At 57.7% G+C, this 20,516-nt stretch overlaps 2 protein-coding genes and 1 non-coding gene across 4 annotated transcripts; 2 read left to right on the top strand and 1 right to left on the bottom strand.

Annotated features, from left to right (window-relative positions):
• Positions 1–1,239: 1,239 nt before the first annotated feature.
• GRIN3B (glutamate ionotropic receptor NMDA type subunit 3B) lies at positions 1,240–7,225 on the top strand. The gene is made up of 10 exons (XM_071578122.1): positions 1,240–1,713; positions 2,475–3,073; positions 3,498–4,548; positions 4,983–5,128; positions 5,336–5,451; positions 5,647–5,798; positions 5,882–6,046; positions 6,217–6,284; positions 6,425–6,757; positions 7,149–7,225. The coding sequence occupies exons 1-10, from the start codon at positions 1,240–1,242 to the stop codon at positions 7,183–7,185; spliced, it is 3,141 nt and encodes a 1,046-aa protein (XP_071434223.1). The 3' UTR covers positions 7,186–7,225.
• A 608-nt stretch (positions 7,226–7,833) lies between these two features.
• On the bottom strand, positions 7,834–20,219 carry TMEM259 (transmembrane protein 259). Of its 2 annotated transcripts, none has more exons than XM_071577803.1 (11): positions 19,478–20,219; positions 17,334–17,600; positions 16,938–17,049; positions 14,627–14,737; positions 13,618–13,740; positions 13,199–13,299; positions 12,259–12,316; positions 11,836–11,919; positions 11,231–11,363; positions 10,774–10,873; positions 7,834–10,124 (listed from the first exon to the last, which is right to left on the bottom strand). In XM_071577803.1, the coding sequence occupies exons 1-11, from the start codon at positions 19,700–19,702 to the stop codon at positions 9,312–9,314; spliced, it is 2,127 nt and encodes a 708-aa protein (XP_071433904.1). In that variant the 5' UTR covers positions 19,703–20,219; the 3' UTR covers positions 7,834–9,311. The 2 variants fall into 2 exon arrangements, with proteins under 2 accessions (XP_071433904.1, XP_071433903.1); XM_071577802.1 differs by having other exon boundaries at positions 16,884–17,049; positions 19,478–20,218.
• Positions 20,220–20,325: 106 nt separating this feature from the next.
• LOC139683345 (U6 spliceosomal RNA) lies at positions 20,326–20,432 on the top strand. Its single transcript, XR_011699771.1, has one exon. It is a non-coding gene; the product is annotated as a U6 spliceosomal RNA (small nuclear RNA).
• Positions 20,433–20,516: the final 84 nt, after the last annotated feature.

Here is a 20,516-nt window from a genome sequence, read left to right as displayed (position 1 = left end):
TGGGAGCATGTCTCTGCTGCAGGGAGCCCCCTGAGATCTCTGGGGATACAGCCCCTAACCAAGTTCAGATCCCAGTTATTCCACACTTTCCCAGTCCCTCCAGTGGAGTTCCTGTCAGGGTGCTGCACTGGGGCAGAACAAGAGGGAGGATGGGGCTTCCCAAAGAGCCCCCACTCTGCTGTGCCCAGCATTTTGGGGGCTGTTTTATACCAAGATCCTGTTGCTCCTCCTCCCCAACACCTGCCTGGATAGTGAGTGTTGTGCTGCACTTACCCCTGCAGGAAGGAGGTGCCAGGGTCCCCGTTGTCAGAATCCCAGTCTGGAGGAGACCAGCACCCCTTGACCCTCCATACCCTGGCAGGATTCACTCTGCCCCCCCTTCACAGGTCCAGCTCCGCAGGGGAATTCATTAGCTGTGACTCATTACATTTATCCGTGGATCAATACTTTTTGCCAGATGGTTTTTGGCTCCATCCTTCGTTTTTCCTTATTAATTTTGTGCAGCTTCAGACCCAGTCGCTGCTGTTTGTGCTGCCGGTGCTGCGGACCCCCAGGCCAGGCCAGGCCAGGCTTCAGGTTTCCTGGTGAGGATGAGGAGGGTGACCTCGTGTCCCCCCGTTCAGCGGAGGAAGGCTGCACCTCTCCTGCCCTTCGTCCCTTCCCCACACAGCAAGACAAGTCCCTCGGCCCTGGAACCCCTCTGGCCTCGAGACCCCCGGATTTTGAAGCTGTGTCTAGGATTGTGGAGAGATAGAGGGTTGGAGAGGGAAGGGGACTTTATCGGGACGGGGGGAACAGTTTATGTCTCCGATCCCGGCTCAGGGACCGCCCCGAGGGGCTTTTCCCGGGCCGAAGGAGGAGGAGGAGGAAGAGGAGAAGGAAGGTCCCAGTAATCCAAAGGCGGCCGGGACCCACCTCGTGAACAGCGAGGATCTCTGAGCGGGGGTCCCCACGGTCACAGCCCTCTGACGGCAGCACCGCGCGGGTGGGGGCCCCCTTTTCTGCGGGGTGCGGAGAAGGGGACCCGCGTCGCGCGTGGGCGTGGACGGGGCGGCTGCGGGCGGGTCCGGCGCTGCGTGGGCCGGGTCCGGAGTGACCCTCGGCGCACCGGGGGCTGCGGGGGCTCGGCGCTGCCCAAGAGGGAGCCCGGCGGGACCCGGCCGATTCCTGCCCGCAGCCGGGGTCCACCCCGGAGCAGCCCCTGACGGAGCGCAGAGCGGCGGGGCCGGTGCGGGGCGCATGGAGGGGCTGCGGACGCTCTGGTTGTTGGCGGCGGCGCTGGGGGCGGCGGGGGGACACCCGCATCCCTGCCGCGTCCCGGGCCCCCCTGGCCCCAGCCCCGGCCCGGACCCCGGCCCCGGCCCCGGTCCCGTCGTGCGCCTCGGGGCGCTGCTGCCTCCCGCGCCCGCCCGCGCCCGGCTCCGCGCCGCACTGGTCCGAGCCGCCGGTACCGGCCCCGGGGGAGACCCCGAGGGGGCGGTGCTACCCCACAACCTCAGCCTGGAGGTGGTGGGGGGCGGCCCGGCAGCGAGGGACCCCAGCTCGCTGGCGCGGTGGCTGTGCGGGGCTCTGGCGGGGCGCGGCGTGGCCGCCGTCCTGGCTCTGCCCCGTTCTCGCCGGGAGCTGCTCCAGCTCGACTTCCTCGCCGCCGCCCTCCAGGTCCCCTTCGTCAGCATCCTGGACACTCGTGGGCCGCTGCCCTTCCGAGCGCAGGTGAGACCCGCAACACCTGCACCGCATCCTCCCCGGAACCGGCACCGGCCGGGCGCGCCGCGGCCGCCGGGACGCACCTCCCCGTCACCGCTCCCGTCCCTGCTCGCCGGTTCCGTCCTTGCTGGTGTTCCGGCTCCGTCCGTGCTCCTGTCCTGATCCCCGTCTCGGCTCCATACCGGCTTTATCCCGCAGGTCCTCCTACCGGCTCAGTACTGCCTCCAATCCCAGTCCCGGCTCCGATCCCAGCTCCAATTCCGAATCTATCCCAGCCTTTTATCCTTGCTGCATCTCGACTCCCTCCGGGCTTCATCCTGGTCCTGTTGTCCCTCCATCTTTCCTCTCACCCGGCCCTATCTCACCCCTGTTCCCACCTCCTGCCTGGGCCCTGTCCTGGTTCTCTCTGGCTCCCATCGCAGCTCTATTCCAGCCTCGTCTTGGCCCCCATTCCAGCCCTATCCTGGTTCTATCCCAGCTCCCATCTCAGCTCCTGTCTGGTCCCCTGCCTGGCTCTATCCCAACCCCGATTCCAGCTCCCACTCTAAGGCAAATTCCCTGGTTCCTGTGGAAGCCCTACATCCCCCAGCCCCAATCCTAGCCCTGCTTCACCTCCAGAACTCTGGGATGTGTCCTGGCAGTGGATCCCAGACAGAGAGTGGGCAGGGAGCACGAGGTGACCTCAGGGTGGGAAGGCCCATGTCTGGTCCTGTCTCTAGGCTCTTCCCACGGGCAGGGCCACAGCGACAATCCCTCTGTGTCAACAGAACCCCTTCCACTTCCACATGGACCGGCAGAGCTCACTGGAGACTCTGGTGGATGTGCTGGTGAGCATCCTGCAGGCCAGTTACTGGCAGGAGACCAGCCTGGTGCTCTGCCACCCCTGGGACGTCACTGGTTTCCTCAGCCTCTGGGCTCAACGCTCCCAGATCTTCCTCCGCAACATCCTGGACCTGGGCTACCTGGATGAGCCCAGGGCCACCCGCTACCTACAGCAGCACAGGGAGCGTGTCAGGACCCTCTCCAGCCCAGTGCTGGTGCTGGGCTGCGACCTGCACCGTGCTCGGCTCATCTTCCAGGCAGCTGAGGAGCTGGGGCTGTCTCCCCAGGAATTCCACTGGATGTTGGGCTCCCCAGTCAGCGCCAGTGAGCTGCAGACCGAGGGGCTGCCCCCAGGGCTGCTGGCCTTTGGCGAGGTCAACCAGCCACCGCTGGAGCTCCTCGTGCAGGACACAGTGGGACTGGTGTCCCGGGCCATCGCCCTCACCGCCCATGGCCGCCCTGACCCTGCACTGCTGCAGACCACGAGCAACTGCAAAGAGAGGCATCTGGCGGGTGGCGAGTCCCCGGGGCTCTTCCTTGCCAGGTGAGGGGGGTACTGGGAGTGCCCCCTTCCCCCATCCCAGCTCTTTGGTATTGGGGTGCACCCAGGATGGGGTGAATGCAGAGCTGGGTGACCCCTGGGCTTAATGCAGTGCCCGATGCTGTCCCCAGCATGTGCAGCGGCCACCGTGGGGCTCAGCCCCCTTCAGGACATGGTTTGTGCTGCACAGGGGGGGATATGTCACTTCAGATCTCCCTAATGCTGCCCGAGCACCACTGCTCTATAAATATTAATAACACTTGGCCCTGGCAGCACAGTGAGCTGCAGGGCAGCACAGCGGGGCCGGATCCTGCTGCTCCTCCCTGACCTTGTCCCTGTCCGAGTTGGGCACATCCAACTCCCAACCCCCACCCCTTGATCCCAGCTGACCTGGGACGCTGGGGCTGTGACACCCTCCCTTGGACAGGTTCCTGGCCAACACATCCTTCCATGGTCAGACGGGGCTGGTGCGTGTGGAGAACATGGCGCTGGTGCGGCCAGAGCAGCAGTTCCATGTCTGGAGTCTGCGTCGGGACTCGTGGGGGGACCCCACCTGGGTGACAGTGGGCACCTGGAGCCACGGCAAGCTGGAGCTGGAGGAGGGCATGTGGCAGAGCCAGCGGCAGCGCAAGAGCCCTGGCGAGGCGGCCGGGGGGACCCGCGCACGGCTGCGGGTGGTGACGCTGGTGGAGCACCCCTTTGTCTTCACCAGGGAGGTGGATGAGGATGGGAACTGCCCAGCTGGACAGCTCTGCCTGGACCCTGGCACCAACGACTCGGCTGTGCTGGACACCCTTTTTGAGGAGCTCAGCTCTGGCAATGGCTCCGTGCCACGGGCGTACAAGAAGTGCTGCTATGGGTACTGCATTGACCTCCTGGAGAAGCTGGCTGAGGACATGGCCTTTGACTTTGAGCTCTACATTGTGGGCGATGGGAAATACGGGGCCTGGAAGAACGGGCGCTGGACAGGACTGGTGGGGGATCTGCTCAGTGGCACAGCCCACATGGCCGTCACCTCCTTCAGCATCAACTCGGCACGGAGCAAAGTCATCGACTTCACCAGCCCCTTCTTCTCCACCAGCCTGGGCATCCTGGTGAGGACCAAGGACACAGCGTCACCCATCGGGGCCTTCATGTGGCCCCTGCACTGGACCATGTGGGTGGGCATCTTTGTGGCTCTGCACATGACAGCACTTTTCCTCACCCTCTACGAGTGGAAGAGCCCCTATGGCATGACCCCCCACGGCCGCAACCGCATGAAGATCTTCTCCTACTCCTCAGCCCTCAACCTGTGCTATGCCATCCTCTTTGGGCGCACTGTCTCCAGCAAGACACCCAAGTGCTGCACTGGCCGCTTCCTCATGAACCTCTGGGCCATCTTCTGCCTCCTGGTGCTCTCCAGCTACACTGCCAACCTGGCAGCCGTCATGGTGGGGGACAAAACCTTCGAGGAGCTCTCAGGCATCCATGACCCGAAGGTGGGCAAGTGTTTGGGTGCTTTGGATGGGCTAAGAGAGGACTGAGGTCCTGGGAAAGGGGCGAGGGGAGTCATGTGCTTCCTTCTGCACCTTCCCTGCTAGGATGAATGTGAAAGGCCTCTCCAGCCCCAGTTCTGCAGCATGACCCCTTCCAAGATTGGGGTGGGGTGTCTTTGAGACCCCCATACAGCTTTGTGATCTCCCTACCCTTGCATTTAATCCTGGCCTCAGCTCCAGGACAGGGGGGAGCGGGCTGGGTTTGTGCTGAGGCTGATCCTGGGAGGGCTCTTTGCAAGACATCCCACCAAAAGCTGGTGCACCTCCACAGCCTGCTCAGATCCCCCTACCTGGAGCTCAGAGCTTGGGATACACCCCCAGAGAGTGGGAACATGTCCCCGGGTCAGGGGTGCTGATGCTCTGGTGCCTCCTTCCAGCTGCATCACCCCTCGCGTGGCTTCCGCTTCGGCACCGTGTGGGAAAGCAGTGCCGAGGAGTACATCAAGAAGAGCTTCCCTGAGATGCACGAGTACATGCGGCGCTACAACGCCCCCACCACCCCCGACGGCGTTACCATGCTCAAGTGAGGAGCAGGGAGGGCACGGCGGGGTCACTCCCACTGTTTACCGCTCCCAGGGCAGCTTTTGCCCCCCTTCCTACAGCCTGTGTTACCCCCCCCCCCCACGCACACACAAGCCCTTCCGCCCCTGGGAGGGGCAATAGGTCGGGGGGAGGACTCTGGGAAAGGCGGGGGCAGTCCCTGCCTGAGCTTCCCCCTGTGGTGCTGCAGGACGGAGCCCCCCAAACTCAATGCCTTCATCATGGACAAGTCGCTGCTGGACTATGAGGTCTCCATCGACTCTGACTGCAAACTGCTCACCGTGGGCAAACCCTTTGCCATCGAAGGTTGGGGGGCTGTGGTGGGGAGGGTGGTCCTGTGTGTGTGCGTGTGCGTGTGCATGTGTGTACACACGTGTGCTCTGGCTGGAGTTGTGCCCTGCCATGACCACACAGGGTGGGAAGGTGCCCCCTTCGTGGGGGGCACTGGGAGCTGTACCGCCGTCCTAGCACTGCTGGTCTCTTCCCCCTCCCTGGGGCCAGGTTACGGCATCGGCCTCCCACAGAACTCACCACTGACCTCCAACGTGTCTGAGTTCATCAGCCGCTACAAATCCTCGGGGTTCATCGACCTCTTGCACGACAAATGGTACAAGATGGTGCCCTGTGGGAAGCGCGTCTTCGCTGTCACTGAGGTGCGGCGGCCAGCCCTTGGCTGGGGGGGCTCTGGGTTCTGACACCCCCCCCCCGCCCAGCCCACACACCCTGCTCCCCACAGACCCTGCAGATGGGCATCTACCACTTCTCGGGGTTGTTCGTGCTGCTGTGCATTGGGCTGAGTGGATCGCTGCTCACCTCGCTGGGCGAGCACGTCTTCTACCGCCTCGTCCTGCCCCGCATCCGGCGCAAGAAGAAGTTCAACTACTGGCTGCACACAAGCCAGGTGGGGCCAGTGGGAAGGGGCTCACCAAGTGGCCCAAAGACCCCTGGCCCCATGTGGCTGCTCGCTTTTAACTTGCATCACCTCTGCCTTCCTCCAACCCCTGGACCATCACCCCCTCAGTTAACCCCAAAACATCACCCCACATCTCACTCTTCCCTTGTTGCCCACAGAAAATCCATCGGGCTCTGAACATGGGCATGGAGGAGCGGAAGAGCCAGCAGCTGAATTTGGAGCAGAGGTACACAGCCAGGGTCGAGAGCTTGCCTTACTCTCCTTCTCCTCCTCCTCCCTGAGGAAAACCCACCATACCAGGGGGCTGCTGAGGGACCCTGCAGCTGCCAGATCCCAGCTCAGCCCTTCTTCCTTCCCCACACACAGGGGCGAGCCCCGGCCTAGGCCGGCACCAGCAGCAGCACAGCCCTGGAGTGCCCTGCGGAAGGAGGCACGGCGGGTGCGCTTCCAGCTGGACAAAGCTCCCCCTGAGGGTGAGGGGTCCCCGTGGCACCCCGGGAATGGGCAGGCGCCGCAGCCACCGGACAGGGCAGCCAGTGAGAGCGAGCTTCGGGAACTGGAGGAGAAGATCCAGGAGATGCGGGACCAGCTGCGCACGGCGCTGCTGAGGAAGAGCGAGCTGGTGGCCGTGCTGGGCACGACGAAGGGTGGCCGGACACTGCCTGCCCTGCTGGCCCCTGAAGAACCCCAGGAAGAGAGGTGAGGTGGGGGGCAGGAACCCCCCAAAAGTGGGCGGGGCACCCACTCTGTCAGCTTGGAGCAGGACTAGAGAGGAGGGATAGAGGAAAAAGGGAGGTGGGGGGATGTCCTGGGGCTTAGCTCTTAGCTTTGGGGTCCTTCATTTCTTCCTTCCCTGTTTCCTGGTGGCTGTGGGGGTTTGAAGGACCAGAGGATTCTTTTCTGGGGGGTTGAGGTGGGATGAGAGGCCCCTGCAGTGCCCAGACAAAGCTCAGCCCCACAGCCCCAGTGTTTTTATACCATGTAAATAAAGATGACAAAGGAAGATGAAGTCTGCTTTTCGTCTTCCAGCTGCATCCTGAATGCAGCCAAGTCTGGTCCAGGGGTAACCCTTCCCCTCCCTCCTCCACAGCCCCAGCTCAGCCTCGCCACAGGACAGCAGCAATTAGGAGGAGGAACAGAAGGGTCCCACATGGATCTGAGAGCAGGACAGGCCAGGACTCAAATCTCCCTCTGGAGACGCAGCTCCAGGACAGCCAAGTTGGGCTGATCCCAGAGCCACCGCAAGGCAGAACAGGAGTCTCCATCAGGCAGAAGGTGAGGGATGGAGATGCCACACAGGGAGCAAGACAGGCTCAGTGCTCCCCTCGCTCCCGAGGACATGGAATAACTCCCCATTCCACAGCAGGTGGCTGTGGAAGGACTCAGAGCCCTGCAGGCCTTCCCCAGCACTGCTGAGCACTGGGGGGACAGGGCTGGTGCTTGGCCCCCTGGACTGCCACCACCCCTCTGTGCTGCATGGGGACACGGACAGTGACACCCCCACACAGTGACATCCCAGAATGGCAGGGGGCTCCCCTGGGATCAAGCACTCACCTCGCTGCATCCCCTTCCCCCAGGACCCCAAAACACCACATTCCAGTGGGAGCCCAGGACATGGTGCAGGACATGGGGCAGAGCTGCAGGAGCTGTTAGAGATAATATTTATTATTATATACAAACACATTTTGTACATTAATTAAATAGAATGAACTCTACTTTTCATTCATCAAATCTTTTGGTTTGGTGTCCCCCCTTTTCCCTCCCACCCACCCACTCCTCTGAAAAGCCCACAGTCATTCCCAGTGCTCCAGAGGTGAGGCTGAGGCCAGTTGGCCACAAGGCCCTTCCCAGGAGTGCTGGCAGCAGCAGGATTGGACCAGCTGGTCACAGAAGGGTTCCCCCAGCCCCAGAGCAGCAGGAGGGCTGCTCCAGGCAAAAGGGAAAAACAAAGTTGGGGCTGGGTGGCAGAGGCAGAGGGGTGAAGTTGGGGGCTCTGAATCCCCCTGTGCTGACAGGGAAACACTGAAATGCACTGAGCCCTCCGAGGGAGACTGAAGATGCTGCTTTGCCATAGGGGAACAACGCTGAACTTGGGGACACCTGTATAGGGACCCAGCTGTCCCCAAGAGCCAAGTGCCCACATGTCACCTCCTGCTCCCACCATGGTTCTCCCAGAGTCTCATCCTGCCTCATTTTCCTCCGCCCTTCACAAACCCTCCTTCCAGCACATCCCGGCTGGGTCCAACCCCTTCCCAGAGGTTCTGGTGCAGCCCCCACAGCTCAGCTCCATGGCAGAGGGGTTGGGCCCTGCCAGCCTCACCTCCACTGCCAGGGAAATGGGAAAATCGGCTGAAATGTCTTGGCTTTAGTGTTTTGGTTCTTTGCTAAAACAGCTCATGCAACAGTCCAGAGGCGAGAAGCTGCTCTCTCATCTGGGATGGGGCTGATTCTAAATGCAGAAACATTCCACAGGAAGGACAAGGCACTGGAAAGCAGCTGCCTCCCCCAGAGCAGAGCTGTGCAGGCCAGAGCTGTTGCCCTCATCCTGTATCTCTCCACAGACACCCACACTGCAGCACAGCTCCCTCCAGGCATCACTCATGGCTCCTGAGATGGCAGCTCCCACGGGGACATGGCAACTTCCACACCTCAATCCACCCACCGAGGGAAGTTCAAGGACAGGAAAAATGGGACTGAATTGCAGCTTCTGCTTTGGTTGTTGCCCAGCCGTGCGCAGACCTCACACCTGGTGAAGGTCTCAGCTCCTCCTCCGCTCAGGAGCAAGAAAGGTGACCAGGATTCTCCTCTCTGTGGCTCTCCCAAAGGGGCTAGACACACTGCCTGTTTTATCAGCTCCTACTCTAACTACAGAGCTGCCACGTGCTGTGGCCTGTCCCAGGTCAGCTTCCAAGGAGGATCAGCACCTGGACTGCAAACACGGCTGCAGGGGTGAAGCTAAGGGCTTGGGGGGCATGGAAAAGCTGGGGCACAAGCTGACATGGGACAGGAGCAGGTGGCTGGCTCACCTGTGGCCTCAGAGGAGCTGTGTGAGCCAGGGGACCAAACCCCTTATCCTTCCCACAGCCCCCCATGCCTTTCCCAGGGAAGGGAGGTCACCACAGCCCTGCTCTGTCCCAGCTGCTCTGGCTCCGCTCAGAGGGATCCATGGGTTAAGGATGATGGTGAAGTGAGAAATAGTAACAAACGAAATCCAAATGCCTTTCCCAGCAGTCCAGAGCGATAGGAACGAGGCTCAAGACAGGCTCCTGGAGCCTGACTCCGAGCTGGGTGTTCTCTCTGCTGGTGCTGGGCAGGGGCTTCTCTCCCCCCAGTCCTCCAAACCTCTGTCCTGGTCACTGTCCCCAGCCAAGGCCGGCGGGGGCTCTGCCACGCTGCTGCTGCCCATGCAGTTCTTGCCACCGGGTTTTGCTCGGCTGTCTGAGCCCTCAAGAGCCTCAGTCTGCTTGGGAAGGGGGTGGCTGGGAACAGAGGCCCCTCCGTCCTGCAGCGGGACGAGGGGTGCAGCCCCTGTGGCAGGGTGAGCATCTGCTGCAGCCACCATGGACGTTGAGGTGACCTCAATGGTGATGGAGCCCACGGCTGTCTCCGGGTGGTCGCTGCTGACCCTGATGCGGGCAACCAAACCAGAGGTCGCAGCCGCCTCCTGAGGGGTTCCGTTGGCCACAGCTTCATGCACCATGGTGGGCTCCAGGAGGGTTGTGCTCAAGTCAGACAGGAATGAGGCCTCTGTCACGATAGCGGCTGTCTCAGCCACCCAGTTCAGGTCGCTGCCCACGGAGGCGGCAGCGGCGGCGATGACGCTGGAGGCCTCGCCAGGGGTCAGGGCAGCAGAGCCACTGCCCTCCCCGGGGGGCCCGGTGGCCAGGGGTGCTCGGCGACCCCCTGTCTCGACAGGGGCAGCTGTGGTGTTGTTGTTAAGGTTGTCCTGCAGCGTGGTCTGGGTGCCCTGCCCAACCTGCTGGTTCTGCAGCAGCATCTCCTGGATCCGGATCTGCTGCAGGATGGCCGGCAGCTCGTAGTGGTGGAAGAAGTAAATCATTGAGTGCTGGAGGAGGAAAGGGAAAGGAGTCAGCCCTGGGCCTGGGCCACAAGCTACCACATCCCAAGAAAACTGCACCTCTCCTGGAAAATCCAGCTGCTCTGACAGCTGAAGGTTCACAGAAAGTTTGGACTTTTGACTACTGCAAGCTGCTTTATAGTTTCTCTCTGAAGACAGGCAAGAGTACAATCCCTCTTCCCTTTTAAGAGCTGGGAAAAGAAAAATAATGGCATTCCTCCAGGCCATGTTCCATTCCCTGTTTCCATCCTGCAGCAGGTCAACAGCTGGAGACACTCAACAGGTTTAACTGATCCAGGATATTGGCGATATCACCTTGGAGCTGGTCCTGCCAGTATCCTCACTGCAGAGACCTGAGCAGCTGATCTGCAAGGCTGACCCTCACCAGGGATTTATTCCAGAAGGACAGGACAGAAATCCTTCCCAGAACCTGCATGGCATCAGTTTATCATCATGGCCACAGCTGGACTGGAGCCAGTTACTCAAAGGTCCCCCTGTTCCACAGCTTCCTCTTGCTGTTCCATTTCCAAATCTAGCTTAGTGTCATCTCTTGCAGAAATATGAATCCCTACACCAACCCAGCTTGAAAGGATGTTTGACAAACTCCCCCAGGTGCAGGAGCCATGCAGGGACTCACCTGGATGAACAGCCAGGAGGTGACGAGTGCCAGGCTGCTGTACTGCCCATTGAAGCGGTAGTGGTAGGCATAGAAGGCAAAGTGGTACAGGTAGAAGAACCTGGACAGGAAGGCAAGAATGATCAGGAAAAATGTGAGCTCCCTTCTACTCCCAACCTCAGTCTGAGCCTGGGCACTTCATCTGGGGCAGTGCAGATTCATTAGAAGGTTATTAGAGTTGCCTGTCTATGAATGGAGCAAAACAAGGGGCAGAAAAAGATCAAGGTGATTCCAAGATCCAGGCCCAAACCCAACGTGGAACAATTGCACTTTGGATCCTGTGCCATGTGGGACAGCTCCCAAGAAGCCACAGAGACACCCTCAGGAGCACAGGGTGATGTGCCTGGTGGGGCTGGGAAGGCCCTGGAGCAGCTGGAGAAGTGCAGGCAGAGGGAATGCAGCCACAGCAAGCCCTTACCTGAGCCAGTGCCTCTTGCTGGTGTTGGTTTGGCAGCAGATTGCGTCGTACTGGTCTGCCAGCCACACAATGAGGATGATGTAGAATGCAGTCGTGGTGTCATTGAAGAACTCGGACATTATGGCCTCCATGCCTGGGGAGAGAGGGGACATCAGCACATGGCAGGGCATGGGAAGGGGTCCTCTGAGCCAGGAGCAGGTGACAGGGCTCTGGCTACAGTAGCAGCCAAGGCCAAGTGTGTTCCACTGCTGACTGCAGCCCTTGCATGGCAGGAATCAGCTGCCTCCCCCTGAGCAGATTTCAGGGGGTTTTGTTGCTTTTTAAATTCAAATTGTATAAATGCAATGCGGCCACAAAGTGCAAGTCTGCAACAAACTCCAGGGACAAAGTTTCATATTCTGGGATTAACCAATAAACTGCTGCTTTTCCAGGGAACCCAGAAGGACAATGGAGTTCACTGTGCCATCAAATTCCAGAGCCTTCTGCCTTATGACGAGCAGCCTGCGCTAACCACCTGCCGCGGCCAGCTCGGAACAGGGAATTAAGACTTCCCACAGATCCCAGAGGGATGTGCTGCAGACAGAAGCAGTGAAGCAAGTCCTTACCAACCAGAGCCAGGATAACAGTGAGGAGCGGAGCTGCAGGGAACGCAATGGTCATGTTCATCTCCAGCATCTGTAACAGGTCAACTGCAAGAGGGAAAACACTGTGGCAGAGAAAACGTGGGGGCAAGGAACCCTCCACCCCTTAGTACTGCCCACTCAGTGCAGCCAATTCCACTGTCCCAAGTCCTCTGTCCCCAGTACTTATCAGCAGACAGAAGGGCTCTGGCAAGCATAGTGACAGGGTGCAGGGGGATGTATTCCCTGTGCAGCTACAAGTAGGACCCTTCTAAACAACAAAAGGCAAGACTGGAACGAGATGATCGTCAAGGTCGTTCCAACCTAAACCTGCTGCAGCTCTACAACACACTGTGCTGGAGCAGGCACAGTGCCCAGCACAACCCAAATCCCTCAGCTGGTCCTTACCAATGAAGACAAAGATCTGATGGTGTGAGTAGCGCAACAGCATCGAGACAGACAGAGTCTGAAACAGGAAAGAGAAGAGGAGGCAGGTTAGAGCCCTGTGGCTGCAGAGAGTCACTAAGAATCGCACTGCGGCAGAGGCCTGGGCGAGCCTGGGCTTGCACATCCCACATTCGTTAGCTGGGGGTGTGCAGAGCAATTTGCCAAAGAGTAATTAGGGCTCCACAAACAGCAATTAATCTCTGTGCTGCTGCAGGGGAACAGACAGTAAAGGATTTGTTTGTAAAGGGACCGATCCTGAATATTTGAGCAGGGGCCAAACCAACCCACAGAGCTGGGAGCAGGGATTCTCCCATCCTCCATCCCACTCCTCCTGCAGCTCCCAGCACCTCTGCACTCAGTTTCTCCTCACTGCCCACAGTGTGATTGTGCACAAAGCTGCCTCAGTGGGTGGGACAGCCAGACACAAGGGGAGTCACCCACAGCCACTTAAGACTACAAACACAGTATAGTCATTGCTTAGGATCTTGTCTGATGTGTATCTGAGATCACCTCACCTCACATATCATCACCTGGTTTATCTTGAACACTCCTGGTAAATCAGTCTGGCCTGCTCTTAAAAGTCTCAGGGGACAAAAGTCTGCACCACGTGCTGACAGCCCCAGTGCTTTAAGGACGCTTAGAAATTAACAGCAGGTCCCTTTTGAGAACAAAACCAACACTGCATTCTAGTTCATCTCCTCCATTTCTGTTTGTTTCACTAGTGGACTTTGAGAACTTTTCAAGAAAAAAAAAATCAAAGGCAAAAAGCCCCAGAGTAGGGTGTGATCCTCCACGAACTACACCTTAAAAGCAGGCGAGAGCTCAGGTCTATGTTGTTACACCAACCACACCAGCCCAGCCCCGACTGACTCCAGGCACTGCCCAGGTCCTGGTGACTTACGAAGATGACCATGATGACAAAGGCTGCCAGGTAGGACGTCCTGGCCATCCACATGCTGACAAAGCGATAGTGCTCCCCAGACACCACATTGCGAAGGAAACCTGAAGAAAAAGCACAAACACAAGCTTGGTGTGATTAACCCACAGGGTGAGAACCAACCTCCAGTGCCTGCTAAAGAAACAGCAGCTGGAGCAAATCCTCAGGGCAGCACTCATTGTCATGCTGGGCAGTGAGGCAGGAGGAAATCAGGTTTCCAGACATCTCTCCCCTCCTTGCCTCTCTCATTTTGTCCTTGACAGTAACACAAGGAGCTGCTCCCTGCATTACAGATTAATCAATAGTCAGAAGATGATATTCAGGCATCTACAGAACAGACACCCACTGCTCTGTGCAGCTGCTATCACTCCTCCACACCTTACCTTTGTTTTCCTCATTTTCAGCTAAAGCTTTGACACTCGACATCAGGATGTCATCATAGCCCAGGAACTCATCCAGCAGCAGGCGGCTGAACCTGTCCCCAAAGCACTGATCCCTGGTGGGGTCTAGGGAGAACACAAAAACCCGTTCAGACTGTTCACACCTGGAGCCATAGAGGCGTGAGGTGAGCACACATCTCGTCACCCCAAGGGACACGTGTGCCAGCTCGTGGGCCTGGGGCAGTAAAGCTGAACTGGACAGGTCTGGGAGGGAAGATGTGACTCCCCACAGATCCAGCCACGCTGTCAAAGTGCTAATGGCAGCTGGGCCTTAAGGACTGTCTGAGCTGGCATAGACACCAAGTGCATTTGCCCTCTAAGCTTGGCCAGTCTCTTGGGCTCACCCTGACTGCCCATTACTGCACAGGAAAATTGCTTAAACCCCCATCCAGTTGTGCTTCAGCTTGACTGCGAGGAAGTAATGAGGTTCAGTCTGATCACTGCACTAACAGTTACAGGAGTTCATAGGCACAAGAAGGTCTGAGACTGTATTTCTGACTTGGACAGGTTTTAATGGAGCAAATGCCAGGAGAAGAGAACACTGTTCCAAGGAAATTATCTGCTGGTGCTTCCAGAGGCACAGAAGCATGTTGAGAGCATGACACATCTGTGAGTCTGTCCTCAGCTGCTCTCACCCTGTACTGCTGCTGCCCCCACTGAGCCCAGAGCTTCAGTGTGTTCAGCCAGGGAGAGGCTCTTCCCTCCTCCATGAGAAAACTGTGCTGGGCATTACATGTGGGCTCACTGAACCAGGCTCCATCATTTCAGACTGCTCCTCCTGGAAAGCTGTGACCTACTAAAGGGAGATGGGCTGCACACAGCAACATTCCCATGTGGAAAGTGAGCACCACCAGCTTCATAAAGAGTTCCCAGAGACAGTGTCAAGGTCTCTGCACAGAGGGTACCTACCCCTGCAGCCCCCTGCCCCTGCCCAGGCTGCCTCCCCACTCACCCAGGGTCACCACCATGACTGGGATGCTGAGGCGCTGCCGTGTGCTCTGGGACAGGCGCAGGAAACCATATTCCAGTGAGTACTCCACAATGTACTCCTCCTGCGGCCACACTGGGAGAGAGATGGGAGGGAGACAGGGAGACTCAGCACCTGGGTCTGCAAACAACCACCACGAAGAAACAGCCCCTCCAGGTTTGTTCCCCCTCCCTCCCTCCCTCCCTCCCTCCCTCCCTCCCTCCCTCCCTCCGCATTCTTTAAGAGGGAATCAGTTGCAAACACGAGCTCCAGGCTCCCCTCACCCCAGTTAAACATAAATCAATACAAACTCTTCTGAATTGCAGGCCATTCCCTTGACATTACTCCTTAATGTGAGACTTCTGGGAAAGTTTCAGGGCAGCAGTTTCAAGGTCTGCCCAGAACCTGCCAACTCTGTGCCTGGCAAGCCCAGAACCACTCGTTCTTGCTCTCTTCAATTTCTGCTTCCCATGTTGTTTGGGAAACAGCAGGAAAATCCACTTTACACCTGCTGAGCACCAAGTAAACGCTTCAGAGGCAAAAGCCCTGCACTTCCCAGGGGACTGAGGTCACTGCTGCAATTACACATGTCAGAACAGAAGGCAGGAGCAATTACAGCTTTCCCAAAACTGGTGGTGCTTGAAGTTCCCTTGGTTTATATTTTCTTTTCCCAAGAAAGGTTCCAAACAGATGCTTTTTGCTACATCATCTCTGAAAGGACAAAACCTCCTGCTAAGCTGGAGCCAAGCAATTTAATCCCTGCTCTTTCAGACTGTCAGGGTGTATCTCCAGGAGGGAGGAGACAGCTGTCAGGCAGCTCCTGGCACCACAGCGACAGTTAAAGGGACACAAGAACTTAACAGAGACACACTTGACACAGCACTGACAGAGATACCGCCCCTGATCCCCTTCTCGGGCAGCAAACATGGGCTGGGCTGTTGGTTTTGTCTTTTGTTTCCATTATAAACAGCTTTAAGCTCAAAAGGAAGTCAAGCATTTAAATACTAACAAATAATTACTTCCTCTGTATCAGAAAATATTTTCCCATGGTAAAATATTCTGACTAAACGTCAAATTTGATGCACTTAATGCTCAAGAAACCTGGAAAAAACAATAAAACCAGGAATTTGGGACCAATTTGAAGAGACGAATGTTTTAACTAATCTGGGAAACAGCTTGATCCTCTCCCTCCCCTTTTCTGGATCATTTCCAACCAGGCATTTGGCAAACCAAGGGTCACCCCACCAGCACCACAGCACAATGTGACTCTCCTCAGAACCCAAGCACCAGCAATAAAGGTCCTGCACCAAAAACACCAGTCTTAATGATCTTTAATTCAGGACTAACGAGCTCTGGATCAGCATCAAGCAAATCCACTGCAAGACCAAGGAACAGGTCTCCGCCTCCTCCAAGGCACAGCCTCAGTGTGTCTGCATAGCAAAGAATTCCAGCCTTTCCAGGGACAACAGTGGGGGTGAAAAAGGCAAAATTTTTGCAGAATTTGTGGAAAAAGGCAAACAATTCAATTCCACATCTCTATTTTAACATAAATATTCCTTAGCAGATTTCCTCCCTTAGCCATGAGAAATGGAAGTTTTCAACACTGGAATTCCATTTTAAATAATACAAAGCCACTAAATCCCCCTTTGGAGTTTATGAGGTTTGAGCAGCTTAGGTCAGGCAGGAACAGGGCGGGATAAGGCCGGGCAACACCCACATGGAATGGCAGGGCAGTATCGCAATCCACTGAAACCCACTCAGTGGCTTTCAGGATTAATTAATTGTGGCAAATTGGCTGCTCCAAGTGCTGCTGTTGGCTCACAACTCAGAACATGGCCCAAACCCTGTTCATGTGAGGAGGAGTGTCACTGTCAGGGCATCCCTGCAGATCCAGGTGACAGCGAATGGCTCAGATCAGGGGTGTTCAGGCTCACCTGAGACACCTGACACCAACCCCACAGAAATGTACTGCCAGACCAAGAGCCCTTGTTTGCCTGTGGTTCATCTGAAGACTCTTGGTCTGGCAAATTTTCTAGCCCAGCCTCCCCTCAATGCCCTCCAGCCTCCAGGCAGAGCTTGCTGTGGGTCTGCTGTTAGTACTGACAGAATTAAGCCCCAGTGAACACATTGGGAAGACATTGAAGGTCACTGTGCAGGTGCCCCGAGGAGCCAGGATGGGATGAGCGGGGAGGATGAAGGGGGGAGGAAGGAGAAGCAGAGGTAGCAGTGAAGGTGTGATTACCTGCTCGGGCTAGCATCTCAAACTCGGACACAGTCTCCCGCAGAGGCTGCATACCTTTAGTGGCTGTGTCACTAAACGAGAACTCCTGGCTGTCGTTGTGGGGCAGCTCAGTGCTGCTCACCCGGGATGGCTTGAGGAACACCTTGGGCTCGATATCCAGCTCAAACTGTTGGAAAATCAAGGCAGGGAAAGTCACATCAGCAGCCTCTTCACCTCCCACCTGACATGGTCCCTCTGTCACCACAGAGGCCTCCACCACCACTTTCTCAGGCTTTACATTCTGTATTAAACCATCAGAAGCCAACACTGGGATTCAGGAGCAGCCAAGGAACCCACTGTGTTTCCAGGAGACTGAGGGATCACACAGGGACTTCATTTACAACCAACCACTCCTCCCCAACCCAACACCCAAGCTCCCCTCTCTGCTGCACACAGGGAGCATGTCCTGACCTTGATAGAGCTGTTTTCAAACATGTCCACAGTCATTTCTTCCTCTTCCTCCTCCTCTTCCTCAGCTGTGGATTCAACCACCATTCCTGGGAACTTCTCAACCCCACAGAACTGCAGGAAGATGGGGGCTCGGCTGGAGTTGCGCTGGATTTCCACCCGCAAGATGCCGTCGCGGGGCCACTTGTCCCGCACGTGCTCCAGGCAGTTGATGGGCGAGCGGGAGAAGGCAATGTGGATGTAGGCCAGGATGAAGAGCACAAAGAGAGCCTGCAGGGCAGGAGATAAGGCAGAGACCATCAGCCCAGCCACCCTCAGCCTGGGTGCAGCCTCCCCAGTTATCACCAGCTCCTCTTGGCCCATACAACACCAGAATAATTTTGACAAGTGGACTGGCAAGTGGACAAGAGCTTCAGTGCTTCGCTGCATCAACAACACAGGGGCCAGACCACAGCAGCTTCAGCAAGGAACACACCAAAGGCAGCAGGAACCATCTGCTCCTGTTCATGAGCCCTTGACCCCCCGTGCAGCTCATGTGTCCTGCTGGAAGCACAGGTCCTGCAACCATCCCCAAAATCAACCACACACAGCACCAATGTGGAATGAGGCTACAAGGCACACTAAAAGAAATGGAAATGCATCAATGGCTTCCAACCCTTCTCTCCTCAGCACAAAGAGTTTCCTGGTGAAGCCCAGAGAAGACTGCCCAGCTTTACAAAGGTAGAATAAAGCAAACCTCTCCCAAACCCAACCCCTCTGAGGGCAGGATGACCCAAACCCATAGCAGACCTGTCGCTGCGAGGAACAGGCCCTGCCCCAGGGAGGTCAAACAGCTTTCTGCCCTCCCTCAACCCCAGAACAAACCACAGCAAAGCAGAGTGGACTAATAAAACTGGTTCCCTGGAGCACAGACAGCAACTCTGCACAACGTCCAAAGTTCAGAGCTCCAAGCATGGCTGGCACAGCAAGCGGTACCGCTGAGCTCAGACTTCCCTTCCCACCCACCCCGAGCTGCTCCCTCCTCATCAACCCAGCTGTCCTGACCTAATTGTGCTGAACAAACAAGCTGGTAAACATCCCTCTGCAGAGGAACTGCACAGGGGCATGTGAGGGAAGGTAAAGCAGAGCCACCTCCTTGGTTGCAGGAGCTCTGGATGGGACCACAGACCCTTCTGCCAAGTGGCCAGAGCAGAGCCCAGAGCAGGCTGGAGGCTCCTGACCCCTGACCCCATGGGCAGAGCACTCCACAGAGCCCTGGGAATCCTTTTTCTTCCCCAGGAGACCTGGGATCAGAGGCAGAAGCAGCATGAATGGCTCCCAGCTGCTCTGCCCAACTGCTGCATCTTTAGCACCATTCCCATCACAGTTTGTCTGCTGGGATCCAGCTGGACCAGTGGGACAGGGAACAGGAATGTGAAAACCCATAACATTTCTTGTGAGGGTAGAAAATGTATCTGTGCAGTATGAGACAAGTTGTGGTAAATGTTTTCGTGCTGAATGGTGAAAACCCAGAGCAGAAGGGTGCTGCTGTGGCCTAGCAAGATGCTCTCCCCTTCCTCTTAATCAAATTTCCCATCCTAGAATTCACAGAGAAGGATTTAACCTATGGGCAGTTCACCCCTGGACACTGACAGGCCCCTCTGGAGGGCCCCATCACCCAGAGCAGGCAGGAGGGTTCACCCAGGGCACAGAGCTGTGACACTGCCCTGGCACTGCTGAAAAAGCAGGGTTAGAACAGGGCTGTACTTTAACTGCTTTCAGAAAAGATAAGACTCCAGCAAAACTCCAAGAACCCAGTATGCCATGTGTGCCACGTATCCAAAAAGCGTGATTCCTTGGAAACAGAAAGTGAAATACCTTCAGCCCACATCCCTGGACCTGCCCCGCGCCAGCCTGGCTGCCCAGCGAGCTGGCTCGGGGATTTCCTTCAGATTTACAGATCTGGAACCAGAGCTCGGGAGTGCAGGGACCACCGGGATCGATAAACTACTCCTGTCTCCCACGTAGGAGGGGCCCACGGGAGCTCTGCGGACAGCTTGCTGTGTGCGGCCCAAACACAGGCTGGGACCTCCAGCAGAGCCACAACTTTCTAAGGAAATTCCTGCCCTCAGCCCGGCTGCGCCGGGGCAGGAGGAGCCGCCCCTCACCTTGAGGAGGACGAAGAACTCGAAGACGCGGCGAAAGGAGGGTGGAAAGAGGCGCGCGTAGGTCACTGCCATCTTGAAGAACAGCGCGTGGAAGAGGCGGTCGCGCACGTTGATCAGGGGGTTCTGGTTGAGGTTGGGGTTGCGGACGCCCCGGTTGTTGCCGCCGGCGGCCCCGGTGTTGTTGGCCGGGTGGTGGTTGTTGGCGTTCGGCTGGTTCTCGGACATCCTGACGGCGGGGCCGAGCCCGGAGCGGACGCTGCTCCTCGGCGGGGCGAGCTGGAACCGCTGCCCCCGTCCCCTCTCCCCGGCCCGGCGCACACGCCTCGGGGCGACGACGGGTCAGGCCCGGCGAGTCAGGCCTGGGCGCTCAGCGCGGCTCGGGCGCTGTGGCGGCCCAAGCAGGCGCAGCGGGGAGGCGGCTGCTGGGCCGGCCCCGGGGCCATGAGGGTCCCTCGGTGCGGCGGGAGGTTCGGTTCAGTTCCGTTCGGTCCTGCCTCTCCCGTCCCGTCCCTCAGCGCTCCGCCGCCATCTTCCCCCCCGCCGGCAACCGCGACTCCGCGCATGCGCGCGAGCGCGCCCAGCGGCACGACGGGACGTTGGAGGACACGAGCCGGCCGCGCCCCGCCCCATATGCAAATTAAGAGCGGTCCCGACATGCTCCGCGCGAGGCGCATCGGCCGCGAGAAGGCCAAAAAATTTCCTGGTAAAACTAAGACTTACAGTAAAGAACCCAACAACACATCGTGACTAGGAGAGGAAAGGCGAGGGTCGCTCTGGCGGTAGTCGCCATTACTTTAAAATTCTCAAATTAAAAGGGTTTAAATAGCGCTGCGGGAGTGGGGCAGTTCGTGCTCGCTTCGGCAGCACATATACTAAAATTGGAACGATACAGAGAAGATTAGCATGGCCCCTGCGCAAGGATGACACGCAAATTCGTGAAGCGTTCCATATTTTTCGCTCTGCGTGGTCTTTAATCCCTCTCCCGAGACCACCCTTTTGGACCCCCGAGATGCGGCACGGGGAGTACCAGCCCCAGCAT

The sequence above is a fragment of the Pithys albifrons genome, chromosome 27, assembly GCF_047495875.1.
Source record: "Pithys albifrons albifrons isolate INPA30051 chromosome 27, PitAlb_v1, whole genome shotgun sequence".
NCBI lineage: Eukaryota > Metazoa > Chordata > Aves > Passeriformes > Thamnophilidae > Pithys > Pithys albifrons.
Note: the sequence above shows the minus strand (reverse complement) of the source record. Positions and strands in the feature narration are given on the sequence as shown.

Bases quoted from the DNA above. Each gene is read 5' to 3' on its own strand.
- GRIN3B (XM_071578122.1), top strand. From the start codon at position 1,240: ATGGAGGGGCTGCGGACGCTCTGGTTGTTGGCGGCGGCGCTGGGGGCG. The intron at 4,549-4,982 runs GTGGGCAAGTGT...GCCTCCTTCCAG, and splicing joins CAGGCATCCATGACCCGAAG to CTGCATCACCCCTCGCGTGG. The intron at 5,129-5,335 runs GTGAGGAGCAGG...GTGGTGCTGCAG, and splicing joins GACGGCGTTACCATGCTCAA to GACGGAGCCCCCCAAACTCA.
- TMEM259 (XM_071577802.1), bottom strand. From the start codon at position 19,702: ATGTCCGAGAACCAGCCGAACGCCAACAACCACCACCCGGCCAACAAC. The intron at 14,738-16,883 runs GTAATCACACCT...TCTCTCTCCCAG, and splicing joins TGAGATGCTAGCCCGAGCAG to TGTGGCCGCAGGAGGAGTAC. The intron at 13,300-13,617 runs GTAAGGTGTGGA...CTTTTTCTTCAG, and splicing joins TGAAAATGAGGAAAACAAAG to GTTTCCTTCGCAATGTGGTG.